This window comes from Chiloscyllium plagiosum, unplaced genomic scaffold (genome assembly GCF_037043375.1).
Source record: "Chiloscyllium plagiosum isolate Xiang-an unplaced genomic scaffold, Cpla_swu_hap1 HiC_scaffold_5, whole genome shotgun sequence".
Lineage (NCBI taxonomy): Eukaryota > Metazoa > Chordata > Chondrichthyes > Orectolobiformes > Hemiscylliidae > Chiloscyllium > Chiloscyllium plagiosum.
The window spans coordinates 38,608,797-38,626,675 of record NW_028270143.1 but is presented as its reverse complement, the minus strand read 5'-3'; the positions used below and the strand labels follow the sequence as shown (position 1 = coordinate 38,626,675).

The window sequence follows — 17,879 nt, the reverse complement described above, 5'->3', positions numbered from 1 at the left end:
GGATAGTCAAATCTGTGGACACCCGAGTTCAAACTCAGTTTTCATATCATGAATTCTTCAGCTTAGGGTAATCAGGAGAAATCTTCACTTTTCTAGCACGGTGGTTCAGTGGTTAGCACTGTTGCCTCACAGCATCAGGGACCCAGGTTTAATTCCAGCCTTGAGCAACTGTGTGTGTGCAGTTTGCCCATTCTCCCTGTGTCTGCATGGGTTTCCAGTTTCCTCCCACAATCCAAAGATGTGCAGCTTATGTGAAATGGCCATGCTAAATTGCCATGGTGTTCAGGATGAGTAGGTTAGGTACATTAATCAGGGGTAAATGTAGAGGAATGGGGAATGGGTTTGGGTGGAATACTCTTCAGATGGTCAATGTGGACTTGTTGGACTGAAGGGTCTGTTCCACACTGTAGGGATTCTATGATTATTCAAACCAAAATACAAAATAGGAGCAAAAGTAGGCCTGTTCCACCATTCAGTAAGATCATGGCCGATGTTTGAAATTGCACATTCCCTGCTAACTTACACAAACATGCAAATTATTCGCCAGATCATTTTCTGCAATTTCATTATTCCACAACATGATCAGATGACAACCAAGCAAATCTACTCACCCTCCCCACTTTCCAATGGGAATACCCATTCTTGTCACTCTCTTACATCCCAGTTTCCAGCTGGAACTTTTCCATGACATTGCAGCAATTTAAAAATCTGCCTAATAATTTTCTCAGACATCACATAGCAGAATCCTAACTAAGCACTTTTTTCTAATTTAGGTTGTTGAATTTATGGTTCATAGTGATCACGTTGCTGGACCTCTAGGGTTTCATGACGAAATACTAGGTCTCTCATTCTGCAAGTGTGACCTCCTCTCCTGATTGATGCCATCCCATTGAGTTTGCACAAAGTCTCTCAAGGACCTATGGTCTACTTTAGATACAGCTCCATTTTATATAGTTACATAAGCTCTTACAATCAGTTTCCATATCCTTGGTTAGTTTAATCTTCCCCTACCAATGTTTTGGTCATTCATTGCTGGTTTCTAAAACAATGCCAATTCTCAGGCTTGCTTTCATTCTCTGGACCATTATGAACCTCTTCATTTAATCTAAAACCACGTCTACATTCTCAGACACCAATAATGGATTTTTCCCGCAGAGTTGTTTTTTAATGAAACATGCAACTGTTGAAAACTTCGCAACATTTCTTTAAATGTTTCCTATGTTTATCCACAACTAAAGTTTAAGTCTATTCATCCAATCAATAACAGCCGACTCTGCCCTCATGTCTATATAATTTGTTTCATTAAAGTTTACAATTCTTGTTTTGAACTTAATCATGCCACTTAAAATTTAATATGGAGTCTTCCTGCATTGTGACAATTTTACTTCAGAGGATCTTTGACCATGAGATCACAAATTAACACTGCCTCATTATGCAATATTTCATATATGTAGTATTATCGAGGTGATTGCATGTGTATTGTTCAAGAAAACTGTCACAAGTACATTTTTATCAACTTATTTTCCAGACTTCCTTTACCCATTTCATTTACCCAGTCTATACAGAGATTGAAGTTCTCCCATGTTTACTACTTGTTATTGTTACTAGCTCTAATATTGCTGCTCCTGTTTGGTACAACAGCATTTGCTGTCAGGATCCACTAAGCTTCACTGACCAGCATTTTCTGGTTTTATTATTTCTAATTACCACCCATACTGATTCTACTTGCTGGTCTTCTAGCTGGGGAGAAAGACAGTGATAGTGGAGCCACGTTGTTACTTGTTTTTATGTCTGCACCCACTGTTTCAGAAACTGATGTTTGGCACACCTTATTGGTGATTTAAAGGTGGCATTTTAGCACGTGGCAGGTAGCCATGCTGGAGAATAAGCAGAACAGTTTATAACTGAAGGATGACAGCAGATGTTGTCCCGTTCAGATAGTAATGAAGTACATAAAAAGGAAGAGAAGAATGAAAGTAAATGTTGGCCCTTTAGAGGATGAAAATGAAAAGGTAATAATGGGAAACATCGAAATGGCAGAGACACCAAACCAATACTTTGTCTTTATTTTCACAGTGGAAAAGAAGAATTCCTCCCCAACAACTACAGTTACAACAGAGGAATTTGGTGAAATTATTATAGTTAGGGAAAAGATTTTAAGTAAACTGATGGGATTAAAGGAAGCTAAGTCCCCGGTGGCTGGCGGCCTGCATTCGAGGGTATTCAAGGAGGTGAAAACAGAGATAGTGGATGGGTTAATTATGACTTGCCAAAATTCCCGTGATTCTGGAAATGTACCAGTGGACTGGAAACATGCTAATATGACTCCTTTATTCAAAAAAGGAGATAGGAAACAAGTGAGACCAATTAGGTTGGACACTGTAGAGTAGATGTTGTTGGAGTCAATCATAAAGGAGGAGATAACTGAAAACTTGGAAAAACAAAGCTCAATTCAGTGTCAACATGGTTTCATGAAGGGCAAGTCATGCTTGACAAATTTTCTGGAGTTCTTTGAGGATGTAACCAGCAAGATAGATAATGCAGATCCAGTGGATGTGGTATATCTAGACATCCAGAAGGCATTTGGCAAGGTGCTATAAAAAAGACAGACCCAGAAGGTTAATCTCAGGGTGTTAAGAGTATTGGCTTAGATAGAGAATTGGCTGATTGATAGAAAGCAGAGGGTTAGGATAAATGGTCCTTCTCTGGATGGTAAACTGGAACTTGTGGGCAGAACGGTGGCACAGTGGTTAGCACTGCTGCATCACAGCGCCTGAGACCTGGGTTCAATTCCTGCCTCAGGCGACTCTGTGTGGAGTTTGCACATTCTCCCCATTTCTGTGTGGGTTTCCTCCGGGTGCTCTGGTTTCCTCCCACAATCCAAAAATGTGCAGGTTAGGTGAATTGGCCATGCTAAATTACCCGTAGTGTTAGGTGAAGGGGTAAATGTAGGGGAATGGGTCTGGGTGGGTCCCGCTTTGGAGGGTCGGTGCGGACTTGTTGGGCCAAAGGGCCTGTTTCCACACTGTAAGTAATCTAAAAAACCTTGTGGGGTGCCACAGGGTTCAGTTCTTAGACCGCAACAATTTACAGTCCATATAAATGATCTGCAAGCAGGGACAGAGGGTAACATAGCAGGTTCGTGGATGATATTAAAACAGGTGGGAATGCAGGCCGTGATGAGGAGACAGAGAGCATACAGCCTGATATTGATAGGCCAGAAGAATGGGCCAGAATTTGACAGAGGGAGTTTAATGTGGCTAAGTGCAAGATTGTCCATTTTGGCCAAAAATACAAAAAAAGGCAAATTATTATTTAAATGGAAAGCAGATTTAAAGTATTAGTGCAGAAGGAGTTTGGTGTCTTTGTGCATGAATCGCAAAAAGTGTGTATATAATATGAAAGGCAAATGGAATCCTGACGTTTATTGTAAAAGGACTGGATTATAAAAGTAAAGAAGTGTTGTTACAATTATATAAGGCATTGGTGAGATAACACCTTGCATAGTGTGTCCAGTTTCAGCCTCTGTGATTGAGAAAGGATGCAGTTGAGAGGAGGGTCACCAGGTTGATTCCAAGGATGAAAGCGTTGTCATATAAGAGCAGTTGAATAACTTGGGTTTGTACTGTCTGGAGCTCAGAAGAATGAGGAAGAACCTGATTGAGATTCATAAAATGCAAAAGGGGATTCATAAGGTGGACATGGAAGACATGTTTCCCATGCACTGCGCTTTCCCATAAAATGCAGGAGAAATGCAGAGCTCTCACTGGTGCTCCAGCTGCTGGCTGAGATCCCAATCACCTCCACAAGGTTACACCCACAGTCTTCAGGAGGGCAAGAAGTATTTGGTGCTTGTTAGGGATAATAAAGTCGTACTTAAAAGGACATAGATACAGAGTGAAAGGAGGTAGGTTCAAAATGGAGATGAGGAGAAACTACTCCTCTCAGAGGGTTGTGAAACTGTGGAACTCATTGCCCCACAGTGCACTGGCAGCAGAATCAATCAAAAAATTCAAGGAAGAAATAGATATCAAGTTGGAAGGGCTGAATTGTCGACTCCCAATCCTAATTCCTAATGTTCATATGTTGTCTACGACATATCCTGAGGCCCCTAAATATCTCACACATCATTGCTGAGGCCCAGGTAGGAAACATGCTCCCTGAAAACCTTGGGTCTATGTTCCCTTTGAGGCCCTAAAGAAGATCAGTGGTGGGTAGGGAGCTGTCCATGCAAAAAGCATGTCAGGCAAAACCCGGCATGTTCACATCTAGGCATCCAACGGGCCCATCCTTCAAAGTCACTTAGTGCCTGACTAAGGCACTTAGCATCAGCTAAGTGGGGTGGTGATTGGGAGAAGGAGCAGAGCTGTGGTTGCCAAGCTGCTGAAAGCCAGCCCCTAGCTCTCATTAACTGCCCATCCTCCCCAACCACTTCCACAACTCTCACTCTGTAAACCCGCTTCCTACCATCACTCATCTTTTTGCCTGGACAGCAGACACTGTATCTCCATTGTGTACGCTGAGTGCAGAAGTACTATTGGCTTAACACTGGCTGTCAGCTCTTGCAGGCAGGACGTCTGCGTGAGGGCACAGGGCTGCAACTGGGCTGTCAAGAGCTTGAGTGGCACAACATGCAGTGGGCTTTCCCAAAAAGAGGAAATGCAGAGCTCTCAGTGGCTATCTAGTTGCTGGCTGAGACCCCAAATCACCTCCACAAGATTATACCCACAGTGTTCAGGAGGGGAAAACGTATTTGGTGTTCTGTACGGATAATAAAGCTGAGGCAGTGCCACCTTTTGCATGCACTGGGACTAAATTTGAATCTACACATGCGAGCAGTACTGACAGTCAAGGTGGTGATTAGCCTCTGCTCACATTGCTTTTTACATGGTTCATTTACTCTGCTCCTGAGTCTTCACACTGTCAGTTACTAATGCCATGACATTTTCTAATTCCACAATAAAACTTGCAGTGCTTGTTATTTAGAATCAGACCCAGTTCTTCACTGGCAGCAGGTTCCAGAATACAAATTCCCAATGGAAGACAATTAAACTTCCTCAAAAATTAGGTCTCTTGTAAACCAAAAAAAGAGAGAATATTATTCAAGAGGGTTTTTTTCAAATAATTAAAGAAAAAAACAGTTGGGTTGATACAATCACAAATTTTGTCCAGAATCAAAGAATGTAGGAATTCAGAAGTTAATCTTAAGGAATAATATTTTTTGCTTGCTGAGTTCATTTCCTCTTACCGCCTGGAAAATGCATTAAATATATGTTTCCTTTCTCTTTTCTTTCACATTCTCTCTATGCAACTTTACCCAGGCGCCCCTTTGTGAATCTGGATGTTACAATTATCACATAATAGAGAAACCAATTAGAACATCGCCCCAAAATGTTGCTTGACCTATCATTAGGAACTTGCAGATTAAAGAAAACCTACCATCATTAACCTAATGATGCTATTTAACCCATCTTTAGGAATTTTTCATCGACTGGACATGTGAGCATAAGAGGTATAGTTAATATGTTTGCTGATGACACCAAAATTGGAGGTGTAGTGGACAGCAAAGAAGGTTACCTCAGATTACAAAGGGATATTGATCAGATGGGCCAATGGGCTGAGAAGTGGCAGATGGAGTTTAATTTAGATAAATATGAGGTGCTGCATTTTGAGAAAGCAAATCTTAGTAGGACTTATACACTTAATGGTAAGGTTCTAGGGAGTGTTGCTGAACAAAGAGACCTTGGAGTGCAGGTTCATAACACCTTGAAAGTGGAGTTGCAAGTAGATAGGATAGCAAAGAAGGCGTTTGGTATGCTTTCCTTTAATGGTCAGAGTATAGAGAACAGGAGTTGGGAGGTAATCTCGGTTGTTGGTAAAATTCTAGAATCCATCATTAAGGATGAGGTTTCTAAATTCTTGGAAGAGCAGAGTCTGATTAGAACAAGTCAACATGGATTTAGTAAAGGGAGGTCATGCCTGACAAACCTGTTGGAATTTTTTGAAGAGGTAACAAGTAGGTTAGACCAGGGAAACCCAGTGGATGTGGTCTATCTAGACTTTCAAAAGGCCTTTGATAAGGTGCCACACGGGAGGCTGCTGAGCAAGGTGAGGGCCCATGGTGTTCGAGGTAAGCTGCTGGGATGGATTGAGGATTGGCTGTCTAACAGAAGGCAGAGAGTTGGGATAAAAGGTTCTTTTTCAGAATGGCAGCCGGTGACGAGCGGTGTCCCGCAGGGTTCGGTGCTGGGGCCACAGCTGTTCGCATTATATATTAACGATTTGGATGAGGGAACCGGGGGCATTCTAGCGAAGTTTGCCGATGATACGAAGTTAGGTGGACAGGCAGGTAGTACTGAGGAAGTGGGGAGGCTGCAGAAGGATCTTGACAGGTTGGGAGAGTGGTCCAGGAAATGGCTGATGGAATTTAACGTGAGCAAGTGCGAGGTCTTGCACTTTGGCAAAAAGAATAAAAGCATAGACTACTTTCTAAATGGTGAGAAAATTAATAAAGCCAAAGCACAAAGGGATCTGGGAGTGCTAGTCCAGGATTCTCTAAAGGTAAACATGCAGGTTGAGTCCGTGATTAAGAAAGCGAATGCAATGTTGTCTCTTATCTCAAGAGGGTTGGAATATAAAAGCAGAGATGTACTACTAAGACTTTATAAAGCTCTGGTTAGGCCCCATTTGGAGTACTGTGTCCAGTTTTGGTCCCCACACCTCAGGAAGGACATACTGGCACTGGAACGTGTCCAGCGGAGATTCACACGGATGATCCCTGGAATGACAGGTCTAACATATGAGGAACGGCTGAGGATACTGGGATTGTATTCATTGGAGTTTAGAAGATTAAGGGGAGACTTAATAGAGACGTACAAAATAATACATGGCTTGGAAAAGGTGGATGCTAGGAAATTGTTTCAGTTAAACGAGGAGACTAGGACCCATGGACACAGCCTTAGAATTAGAGGGGGTCATTTCAGAACAGAAATGCGGAGGCATTTCTTCAGCCAGAGAGTGGTGGGCCTGTGGAATTCATTGCCACAGAGTGCAGTGGAAGCCGGGACGCTAAATGTCCTCAAGGCCGAGATTGATAGATTCTTGTTGTCTCGAGGAATTAAGGGCTACGGGGAGAACGCTGGTAAGTGGAGCTGAAATGCGCATCAGCCATGATTGAATGGTGGAGTGGACTTGATGGGCCGAATGGCCTTACTTCCACTCCTATGTCTTATGGTCTTATGGTCTTATGGTCTTATGGTAATGTTGCGGCTTTACAGAACATTGGGTAAGCCACTGTTGGAATATTGCGAGCAATTCTGGTCTCCTTCCTATCAGAAGGATGTTGTGAAACTTGAAAGGATTCAGAAAAGATTTACAAGGATGTTGCCAGGATTGGATGATTTGAGCTATAGGGAGAGATTGAATAAACTAGGGCTATTTTCCCTGGACGTCGGAGGCTGAGGGGGGACCTTTTAGAGGTTTATAAAATCATGAGGGGCATAGATAGAGTAAATAGGCAAAGCCTTTTCCCTGGGGTCAGGGAGTCCAGAACTAGAGGGCATAGGTTAAAGGTGAGAGGGGAAAAATAAAAAAGAGACCTAAGAGACAACCTTTTCACTCAGAGGGTGGTACGTGTATGGAATGAGCTGCCAGAGGAAGTGGTAGAGGCTCATAAAATTGCAACATTTAAAAGGCATCTGGATGGGTATATGGATAGGAAGGGTTTAGAGGGATATGGGCCAGGTGCTGGCAGGTGGGACTAGATTGAGTTGTGATATCTGGTCCGCATGGACGGATTGGACCGAAGGGTCTGTTTCCATGCTGTACATCTCTATGACTCTATGTAGAATTGTGGGCAACTCAGTGCATACATAAGACTCTGCATTATGGTGAAGGGGTAATATATTGGCACGGATAGAAAATTGGCTTGTTAACAAGAAACAAAGATTGGGCATAAGTGAGATATTTTCTGTCTGACAAGATGCAACATGTAGTGTGTCAGTCAGTTTGATTGTGTGTAGACTACCTTCATCTGCAGTAATATTTGCAAAATTCAGGGCACAGACAATGGGCAGGAGTTGGCTCTTAGTGGGAAGATGTTGATTATCTGTACCAATCTCAATTTCCGATCCTCCCAATTCTTTAGGCTGAAAATCAACCTGTGCCCTTACTGTTGACTCCTATGATTCTCTGTCTCCATGGCACCCAATGCCAGAACCAGTCTACACCTGCCTCACAACCACCCCACCAGCAGACACCACCACACTTACCTGATAACTTGCTCCTTTCAATCTTGGTGTTCCTCCCAGCAACAGCCAAAAGCCTCCTCCATCGCTATACCAAGTGAGAAAGCTGCTGGTCTCCGATTGGTGGTCAGCACTCTAGTTCCTCTTCTGAGAATGTAATTCTGAAGGAAGGCTCACTACTGCCCTCCAAAGAGCCTAATTGGAAAGCGATACAAGAGGACTTCCTTTGAAGTTGTAGGCACAGTTGTATTGTCACGTTTTAAGCAAGTGAGATGCCAGGCAAAAAAAATTGAAGACTTTGTCTGTGATAAGATGTTTTTTGGTACTGTTCAAGTGATAAATGTTGGCAGAACATCAGCGATAACTCCCCTATCCTTGTCTGAAACTGTGTAATGGAATATTTTACAATCTGGATTCATTTAAGAAAGAGTTGGATAGAGCTCTGAAGGATAGTGGAATCAAGGGTTATGGAGATAAGGCAAGAACAGGATACTGCCATGATCATATTGAATGGTGGTGCAGGCTCGAAGGGCAGAATGGCCTACTCCTGCACCTATTGTCTATTGTCACCCATGCAGGCAGAAGGGTCCTTGGTAGCTGCCCTGGAGTGTCAGCCTTGATGTTTGTGCCCAAATCCTGATGTAGGCCTTGAATTTAGAACTTTGTGACTTAGTACAAAGAAAGGTAATAACTGAACTGCAACTTAAGTCAAGTTGTACTTCTTCACAGATAATTATACCCAACAGTTCCTTACCTATTTGATGCCTGAGATGTAAGTGAATGTGTGTGTGTGTGAGAGAAAGAGAGAAAGAGAGAGAGAGAGAGACTCCTTCTTAGAGAAAATGGCAGAGGCAGAAATCCTCCAGTCCTGCTTCTGAACACACATGTGAGTATGGAGTAAGGAAAGGTTCTAATTTGCATGCTACAGTTCACAGAAACTATTGCACACATCAGTGTAGCGACCTTAGTCAGACCCAATTTTCAAGAGTGAGATGTCCAAAACAATACCTGTACAATGATTGGAGGATGATCCAAAGAAGCTCCAGTTCTTTGGAGACATAAAGCACCATTTTACATATAACCCAGGCATACCTTTAAGAGATGTTAGTTACTCTTTGGGATTGTTAAAAGCAGACATGAATGTGAAAACTCATTGGAACTACTAAGGTAGCTCTTAAGAGAACTACAACAGTTGCATCACCTGCTCCTTACATTTTGGAACAAAATATCTTAATTTTGAAAACAACATGCTACATTAATGTGTTTACATAATCCAGAAGATCAACTTTACAGGAATAAGGCTGCATGACTGATTTCGCAGCTTTTAATTATTATAAAATCGGTTGTCATATCAGTTTATAGTTTAAACAATAGTTTGAAATGATGACACACTTTTTAAATGTGAAACTATGAATTCAAACGCTTGTTTTGGAAGAGATTAAAGAAAGTTAAATATAGTGAAAACATATTGATTAGAGTGGTTATTTTTCAATGGCTGATTTCCCAATTGACATTTAAGAATTTTATTTAATCTCAGGGTCCTGAGGTCTGTCCCAATGAATATTGGGTAAACTGGCAGGCTTCGATTAAGGTCGAAAAGTGTGACTCTGAAAAAGCACAGCAGGTAAGGCAGTATCCGAGAAGCAGGAGAATCGACATTTTGGGTATAAGCTCTTCATTAGCCCTTCCAGATGAAGGACTTATGCCCGAATTGTTGATTCTCCTGCTCCTCGGATGCTGCCTGACCTGCTGCACTTTTCCAACATCACACTTATCGACTCTGATCCCCAGCATCCGCAATCCTCACTTTCTGCTGTGCTTTGATTAAGAGAAAAGGATTATGATTGGGGATCATAGGGGCATATCAGTTGTCACTAAGTTGGTATTAGGTCTATAAAGGGCCATGAGAGGGCATAGTTTGACATGGAGGATATGAGGTAAAAGGTCATAAGCTGTTCTGACATGGATGTTGTAAGGAGGGAGGGTGGAGTTGCAGCGGGGAGGGGGTAGGAGGGAGAAATGTCAAGAACAGGGTGGTGGGGTGGGCTAAAGGCCAGAGGGTGTTTTTTGTTTTGTTATTCTCACCTTTCACCTTTCACCTAGCATACTTACACACCAGGGAGACTCCCAAGTCTTTCCAGGGATATACCCCCTCAAATCCTCATATATACTTGCCCTCTTCGGAATGAAAATTCAAACTTTTGGGGAACTTTATCCCAAGTTGAGTTTGGAAAGCCAAGAAATCACAGTTCTCAACTCCAGACCAAAAAATGAGATGAGTATTTGCCTGTCTATTGAAATGTACATTTACATGTACCAAGCTAGGAATTATGTAAAAAGATAAAAAGAACTAAATCACTAACGAAAGAATATGGGATAGGAACTTTTCTCTGGTTCCACTTTCATAAATAAATCAAAAAATATATACTGACAGCTCAATGGTTAGGATTGCATCTTGCACCTCATCTTAATTCAATTTTAATTGGATGGATATAGACTGGAGGAATCAAGGATCTTAGCTCTCCCAAGAATTATGTAGAAAGAATTACTTCAAAACTGAAAGTTTAACTGTTTGTTGATGACAAACATCAAAATGTTTGCATGTCAAAAACTCCAGAGACGAAGAAAACATTTGCATTTTAACAAATATTTCCTTCTGGATTAAATTTCAACTTTTGACAGTGGCTTAGCTTCTCTCCTTCCGTATTTCAGTTATAGAGGTGCCTTTGGAATTAAGGAAACATTCCTGCTTTTTGCTGATCATTGAATTCATGTCACACTTGCACAAACGAGCTTCTGCGCATATTATAAGAATTGCAAAAATGAGCAAAACTGTTGACTCCTCAGACTGAATTAAAAAATACTGAAAATGCATCAGATTTGATGAAGTGGATGATAATCACAATTAGAAAACAATTTTGCATGTGAATCTCATTTGACATAATCTGATGTGTAAATTAATTTTACAGTTAGCATCTAATGTTATCATGAGTAACAGACCATTTCTGCATAGCTTCCTACCTTGAACACAGAATTTCAGTTCTTTGGCATCTATAACCGTTGCCCGTTTTTCTGGAACTTTTTTACTACCTCGATGATAGCTTCGTCTTTTTTTGCTCTCTCCCCAAAGGTTTGATCCACCATGTATGCTTGGTATATTCAAAACAGCTATCCCCTCCAAGGGCATATTGCTCAAATCCAGCAGAATTCCATTGCACTGAAACATGAATCATAAAGAGAAGGAAAAAAAACACAATTATTATATACAAATTAAGCTAAAGAATCATCTGCAATTTTAACACCAAAAATATCAGGATACTGTACACGCTGATATAACACTTACTTGGTCAACACAAATTGGTTATAGTGCAATGACAAATTGCGGACAATGTTTGGATAATGCAAACTTTCTGCTGAACAGGTATAGCGATTTTCTGTAGCAATCTTCTAGAGCATGGTTTCCTAGAGCGTGATTTTTTTATAACGGGAGGTTGTAGAGAAACACAACAGTCATGTTGTAGCAGAACGCACTGTACACCTGATTTTAATACACAGTTAGTTGCAATATGACAGCCGAGGAGAATGGCAAACAATCCGGCCTTTGCATCACGAGATGCTCACTCTCAAGATTCAGTTGCTTTAAGCGTCTGCACAGAGATAGTACGTGTGCTAATATGAAGCTCCTCGCATATAAGTCAGTCAACCTTCCTACTGTTATGTATGGCTGCAAAACTTGCCTATGTAAAGACACCATCTCAACACCCTTAAGAAATACTATCAATGCAGTTTGAAACAAATTCTCCATGTCAGCTGGGTGGACAGGTACACTAACATAAGTATCCTCAAAGTAGCTAACAGCACCAGTGGCGGGGTCATGATCATCTGAAACCAACTACGCTGGGCTGGCCACGTGCTTAGGATGCCTCGGTTTTGTCTGCTAAGCAAATCTTCTTTGCCCAGATCAAGGAAGGCCCTAACTCTAACCCTATCAAACAAGAGGAAGACAAAGGAAGCTTTTCAAAGTCTCTCTGAAGGCTGCCCTCAGGAAATGCAACAGGGATTTCAATGTCTGAGAGATCTTTGGCTCAGAAGAAAATGGGGAATGCCCTATCTGAAGGGATACAATTCTTTGAGAACATTCAGTTGGATGAGAAAGTATGGAAAAGGAATCAGAGAAGTTAATGCCAACAATCTCAAAGACAAGGATCATTTCCACTTCCAGGAAATACATGCCAAATGTGTGATCAGCGATGTGGTTCTAGAATCTGGCTCATCAACCATGCAAGCACCCAGAGAACCCAGGGACACAGAATTTCTTAGGTGGACAATCATACTTATTAGCATGTGATTGCCTATGTTGCCAATGATGCCAGAATAGCTTTACTTTGTGGGCAGCTGCTGCATTTCAAACATAAGTGTTATTGTACTGAGGAAGCCTTCTTATGAATGCAAGGAAAAGCTAGGGTCACAACTTCTATTTGCTGGCATTTTCTCCAGACTCAAGAGAAGCTAATGGAGACTGTGCAAATTTATTAGCAGTGTAGAATTGTTAGTTGCACTTATAAGGCTATTGTAGATAAATGCATAGAATCTGGGAAGCTTGACCTAATATTGCTAAGTGTTGAGCTTAGAACTATGAGTTCAAGGTATACCATTGCTATAGACTGTAAATATTTCTAACATAGGTGATTTTTCTTTATACAAATTGTTAATACTGAAGTGATGCTATTTTCAGACATTGTGCTCAAGTTACACAGCTGTCTAAATAAAGTCCAAGTGACAATTATGATTTCCATCTTGTAGCTCAATGTAATGTACAGAATATTTGCATAAGTGCTGTACAATGGATGCTTGATGAAATGAAACACAGATGGGGAGAGTGGCACCCACCCCCCAAATCATGCAAACTGACGAAGTAAATAGGGCTTGAACCTGCCCGTACACCAGAACAGAAACAATTTTGATGAAGGTCAACAAGTCCACAAGGAAACTGGCCAGTTCCTGCCAGGACATTCATGGACCAATTATGAACTGTGCTTTTCAGAGAAGTGGATCAGTCATGGGTTGTCCCAATTGGAGAAACAGCAGTTACAGTTTGTTGCTACTGGGGAAATGGACCAGAAACTGTTTAGGATATGGAGCTGGCAGGTTATAGAGATCTCTTTCAGAAAAACAGAGATTTCCTTCAGAATGAGGATAATTCAGTTTAGGGCCATTGTTGCAGCTGGACAAGGAAGGGGATGGCCTAGTCAACTGCCTGAACAAAGAGGCAATGATCCTGTCTATTTCTTGAGGAAGCTAAGCAACTCAAGTGCAGAGTGGACATTCACTCACATGAGTTTCACTGAACTATTTGATGACTGTATTACCAGAAATCAAATAATATGGAGTTGCTGAGAGTGGTATCTTGAGTCTTGTGCCATTCATATCTAGACCAGACCTCTGAACATAGGCTGCAAGTTGAAAATGATTATTATGGATTTGAACTTCAGTTCTAAGTAAGTAATTTAGTACTGCAACAATATGTGACAGGCTATAGGCTAATATAATGGAGGCTGTCTTGGGTATTGTGCAAAATGGTTGATGGTGAGTTGACACTCCATTATTAGCAATGGAAGTTGAACCTTGTGTCAAACCAGTTGGTGATTTCTACTTTGATGTTCAATGCCAATTTCATCCTCACAATGCTTAAAGCAGCAAGTTATAATTTTGAATTAGACGACTGAGAGAGAAATCAAGGCACAGGACTTTTTGTATGCAGCAGTACTAAATTGCTAAATCATTTATGAAGAACATGTTACAGTTTCACTAATTTGAAGTGACAATCATTTCACTTTCACAATTTCAAGCTTATACCCCATCCTCAACATCCCAAACCCCACTGTATCCAAAGTATTAGATAGTATTCTTAACACTACATAATGACAAAGGCATTTCTAAATAGACATCTTAAATGGTTTGCTCTGCACTGAGTATTGAGAGGAAGAGTAACATAGCGCTGAACAATCTAAAGATAAAATGAAACATCAAAAATGACAAAGTTATACTTGCATGCTATATCCTTGTTTATAAAAGGAGACAGTGGGGAAGAATTTTTCACAAATTGGGATGAGAGGAAGGTTATTTCCACACATAAGTATCATCAGGATTTGTGTTGCTCCTCTGCTGATAGAAGCATCTCGCTTCCAGTTGTACAGTCAGGTGACTGCTAACATGGTCACATGGTGTTGCCATCTTGAGCATGCTCATTAAAGGTATATTGCATGTCTGCTGTGAGACATGAGAAACATATGGAATGCTGTTTAAGTTCTATCTATAGATTAGTTCAGGGTGCCTCATAGCTGACGGTAAGTTCTCAGAGCCTCAAATGCTGACAACCCTGATAATCTGATAGTAGAAGATTCTTGCACTGGGATGTAAACACAACAATACTGGGGGCCCCATGTGAAACTGCGAGAGTCATTTGTTTTCTTTGTAGCCAATAACCGCAATTTGCAACAATTCTGTTCACAGGCAGGTTGACGCCCTTAGGCCCTCGATGTTGCGCCAACCAGTGAAACCAATCTGAAGGCCATCTAACCTACACTATTCCATTATTATCCATATGTTTATCCACTGACCATTTAAATGCCCTTAAAGTTGATGAGTCTACTACTGTTATAGGCAGGGCATTCCACGCCCCTACTATTCTCTGAGTAAAGAACTACCTCTGGCATCTCTTCTTTATCTATCATCCTCAATTTAAAGCTATGTCCTCTCATGCTAGCCATCACCATCTGAGGAAAAAGGCTCTCACTTTCCATCCCATCTAATCCTCTGATCATCTTGTAGGTCTCTATTAAATCATCTCTCAACCTTCTTCTCTCTAAAGAAAGCAGCCTCAAGTCCCTCAGCCTTTCTCCATAAGGCCTTCATACCAGGCAACATCCTGGTATATCTCCTCTGCACCCAATGCTTACACATCCGTGCTATAATGTACTCAATAGTCCAAGTGCGGCCCACCAGAGTTTTGTACATAACCTCATGGCTCCAAAACTCTACCAATAAAAGCTAACACACTGTGTGCCTTCTTAACAACACTATCAACCTGGGTGGTAACTTTCAGGCATCTATGCACAAGGACACCAAGATCTTTATGCTCATTCACACTATCAAGAATCTTACCATTAGCCCAGTACTCTGTATTCCTGTTGTATTCCTGTTACTCCTTCCAAAGTGAATCACCTCACACTTTTCCACATTAAACTCCACTTGCTACCTCTCAGCCTAGCTCTGAAGCTTATCTATGTCTCTCTGTAATCTGCAACATCCTTCCGCATTGTCCGTAACTCCACTGACCTTAGTGTCATCTGCACATTTACTAATCCATCCTTCTATGCCCTCATCCAGATCATTTAGAAAAATGACAAACAGCAGTGGCCCCAAAACAGATCCTTGTGGTACACCACTAGTAACTGAACTCCAGGATGAACATTTCTCAAGAACCACCACCTTACAACTAGCCAATTTCTGATCAATCTGGTAAATCACCCTCAATCCCATGCCTCCATTTTTTTTTTGCAATAGCATACCGCGGGGAACCGTATCAAACACTTTACTGAATACCATATACACCACATCAACTGCTTTACCCTCATCCACCTGTTTGGTCACCTTCTCAAAGAACTCAATAACGTTTGTATGTTCCATGTTCTCAGGCTGCAGCTTAAAACCAGTGGAGAAATCATCAGCTCTAAAGGGAAATTTTCAGTGTGCATTGTAAGCATATTGGTTTCATTCACCTTTCGTCTGGGGAGATTGTCTGGGACTTTGGTCAGGCAACAGAAGACCACTTACATTCTGAAGGGTGTTCTTTGCTTGTTACTGGTGGGGTAAGTGCAAAGGACTCATTCGTGTCATCCCTTGCCCGCAGTGGGATTTGAAGTGGCACCTGAAAGGGAACTGTTTTCACTAGCGCTGGTACAAAATTCCTGACATACCCTCAAGCAATCCATCAGTGCTGTGTTAATCTGAATTCTGGGCTCTAGATCTCTTGAAGTATGATACATTGTAATTGTTCCTGAATTAATTCATTCATTTCTGAATCTCTATAACTGTAATTAAAGTTAACATGCTGTGTTTAATCTTTAAGTGAAGGGTAATCCTACTAAATAGAAGATCCACAGGGGTTCTTAAATTTGCTTTGCTTTACAGCTGAGGAACTGAGGCCAGCTGTAGCTGAGAAGGGCAGGTGCAGAGATTAGCATTTCACCATCAACAATGGGGTGACACTGTAAGAATGATACAGACTAAGAAAATAAAATCATTTGGTCTTATTTTTTCCCATAATGCTTAGTTGGCAGAAGGTAGGTTTGTAATTTCTCATAAGGGACTCAACTTTTCTCTGAACTGAATTGCTGTATAATTCACTTGCTGCCTGCAAAGATCAAACTTGGATTTTCAAGAACATGTAAAAATTCATAAGGGATTTTTAAATGGAAGGTAGGAACTTGACCGGAAGATGCTATCTTGAACTAAATTGTTATTGGTACTGAATAAGCAGTAACCTGACAGAGCAGATCAGCCTTCTGCTATAGAATTCATCTAATATGCATCAGTTTTAATGGGGTGTGTATTCAATAGATTCTCTGCATTGAGTATCCAGCCCATTCCTCATGATTTCTACCCAAGCAATGAACATGAAAAGTTCACCCATTACTTTTATTCAATTTGACTTGTGAGGCTATATTTCAAACTCTGTACACTATCTTGAATAAGACATTAAAATATTTGACAGGAATCAAATGACTATGAAAAATATTCCTGGTAACTTAGAATGGTGAAACAGGTTTTTTTTGATGAAAAGAAAACTAGGTCAGAGGCATAATTCAGTTTCTAAATACTCAAAGTTCACCGCATGGTCAGTGAACTGAAGATTAATATGTTGCCCCTTTTAATTTGAAATGATTCAAGTTAAGCAGTTAAGCTTTGATTAAAGGTTAGTTTATTGCAAGTTATTACTGAAGGTTCCTTCGGAATAAAGAGACAAACTATTAAAAAGAAATAAAAGGTACCAAGATTCAAACAGGTATGTATACGGTACAATAATAATACGTAAGTACTAATATCCTGTGCTCATTTCTTGATCTCCTTGCTGAAGGGAAGAGATTAACAACTGAAGTCAGACACTACAGGTGTGATGGTTTCTGTAGTTGAATAGCTAGTGGTTTCTTTTACAGATAGGTTCATCAGGATAGGAGGCCTTGGGAGAGAGAGAGAGAGAGAAGATTCCTTGCTTCTGGTTGTGCAGGTAAGGCACTTTTAAGCTGTTCAGTTGCTTGACGGCTGTTTCTCATTATTCTCTCTCTGCCAGGACTGGCGTCCACTTCTGGTTAGTTCAAAATGGAAACTCTCTTTTTCGAGGCCTAACGTTTTGAATCATTCTTAGCTGGTGTGCTAAAATGGTCCACTGTGATTAGATAATCTATGCATGAAGTAAGTCAGGATCCATGTCAGGCTTTGCATTCCAGAGAAAGCTTCTCTCCCAACTATGGTTCTTTATTGTTACTCTGGTCAAATCCCAACTTAGGTTTCTCAGCCCAGCATATGTTGTCCAGTGGAATTTAAATTTCACCTTCCAGGATGTGAACCCCT

General features: G+C 41.0%; 1 protein-coding gene across 2 annotated transcripts in view; it reads right to left on the bottom strand.

The window, feature by feature from the left end:
- The window catches only part of dgkb (diacylglycerol kinase, beta), a 794,652-nt gene that overhangs the window by 115,186 nt on the left and 661,587 nt on the right, over positions 1-17,879 (bottom strand). For both annotated transcript variants that reach the window (XM_087987111.1, XM_087987112.1), the window contains exon 22: positions 11,268-11,463. In XM_087987111.1, coding sequence (XP_087843237.1) covers positions 11,268-11,463 — 196 coding nt within the window. The remainder of the gene's footprint in view (positions 1-11,267; positions 11,464-17,879) is intronic.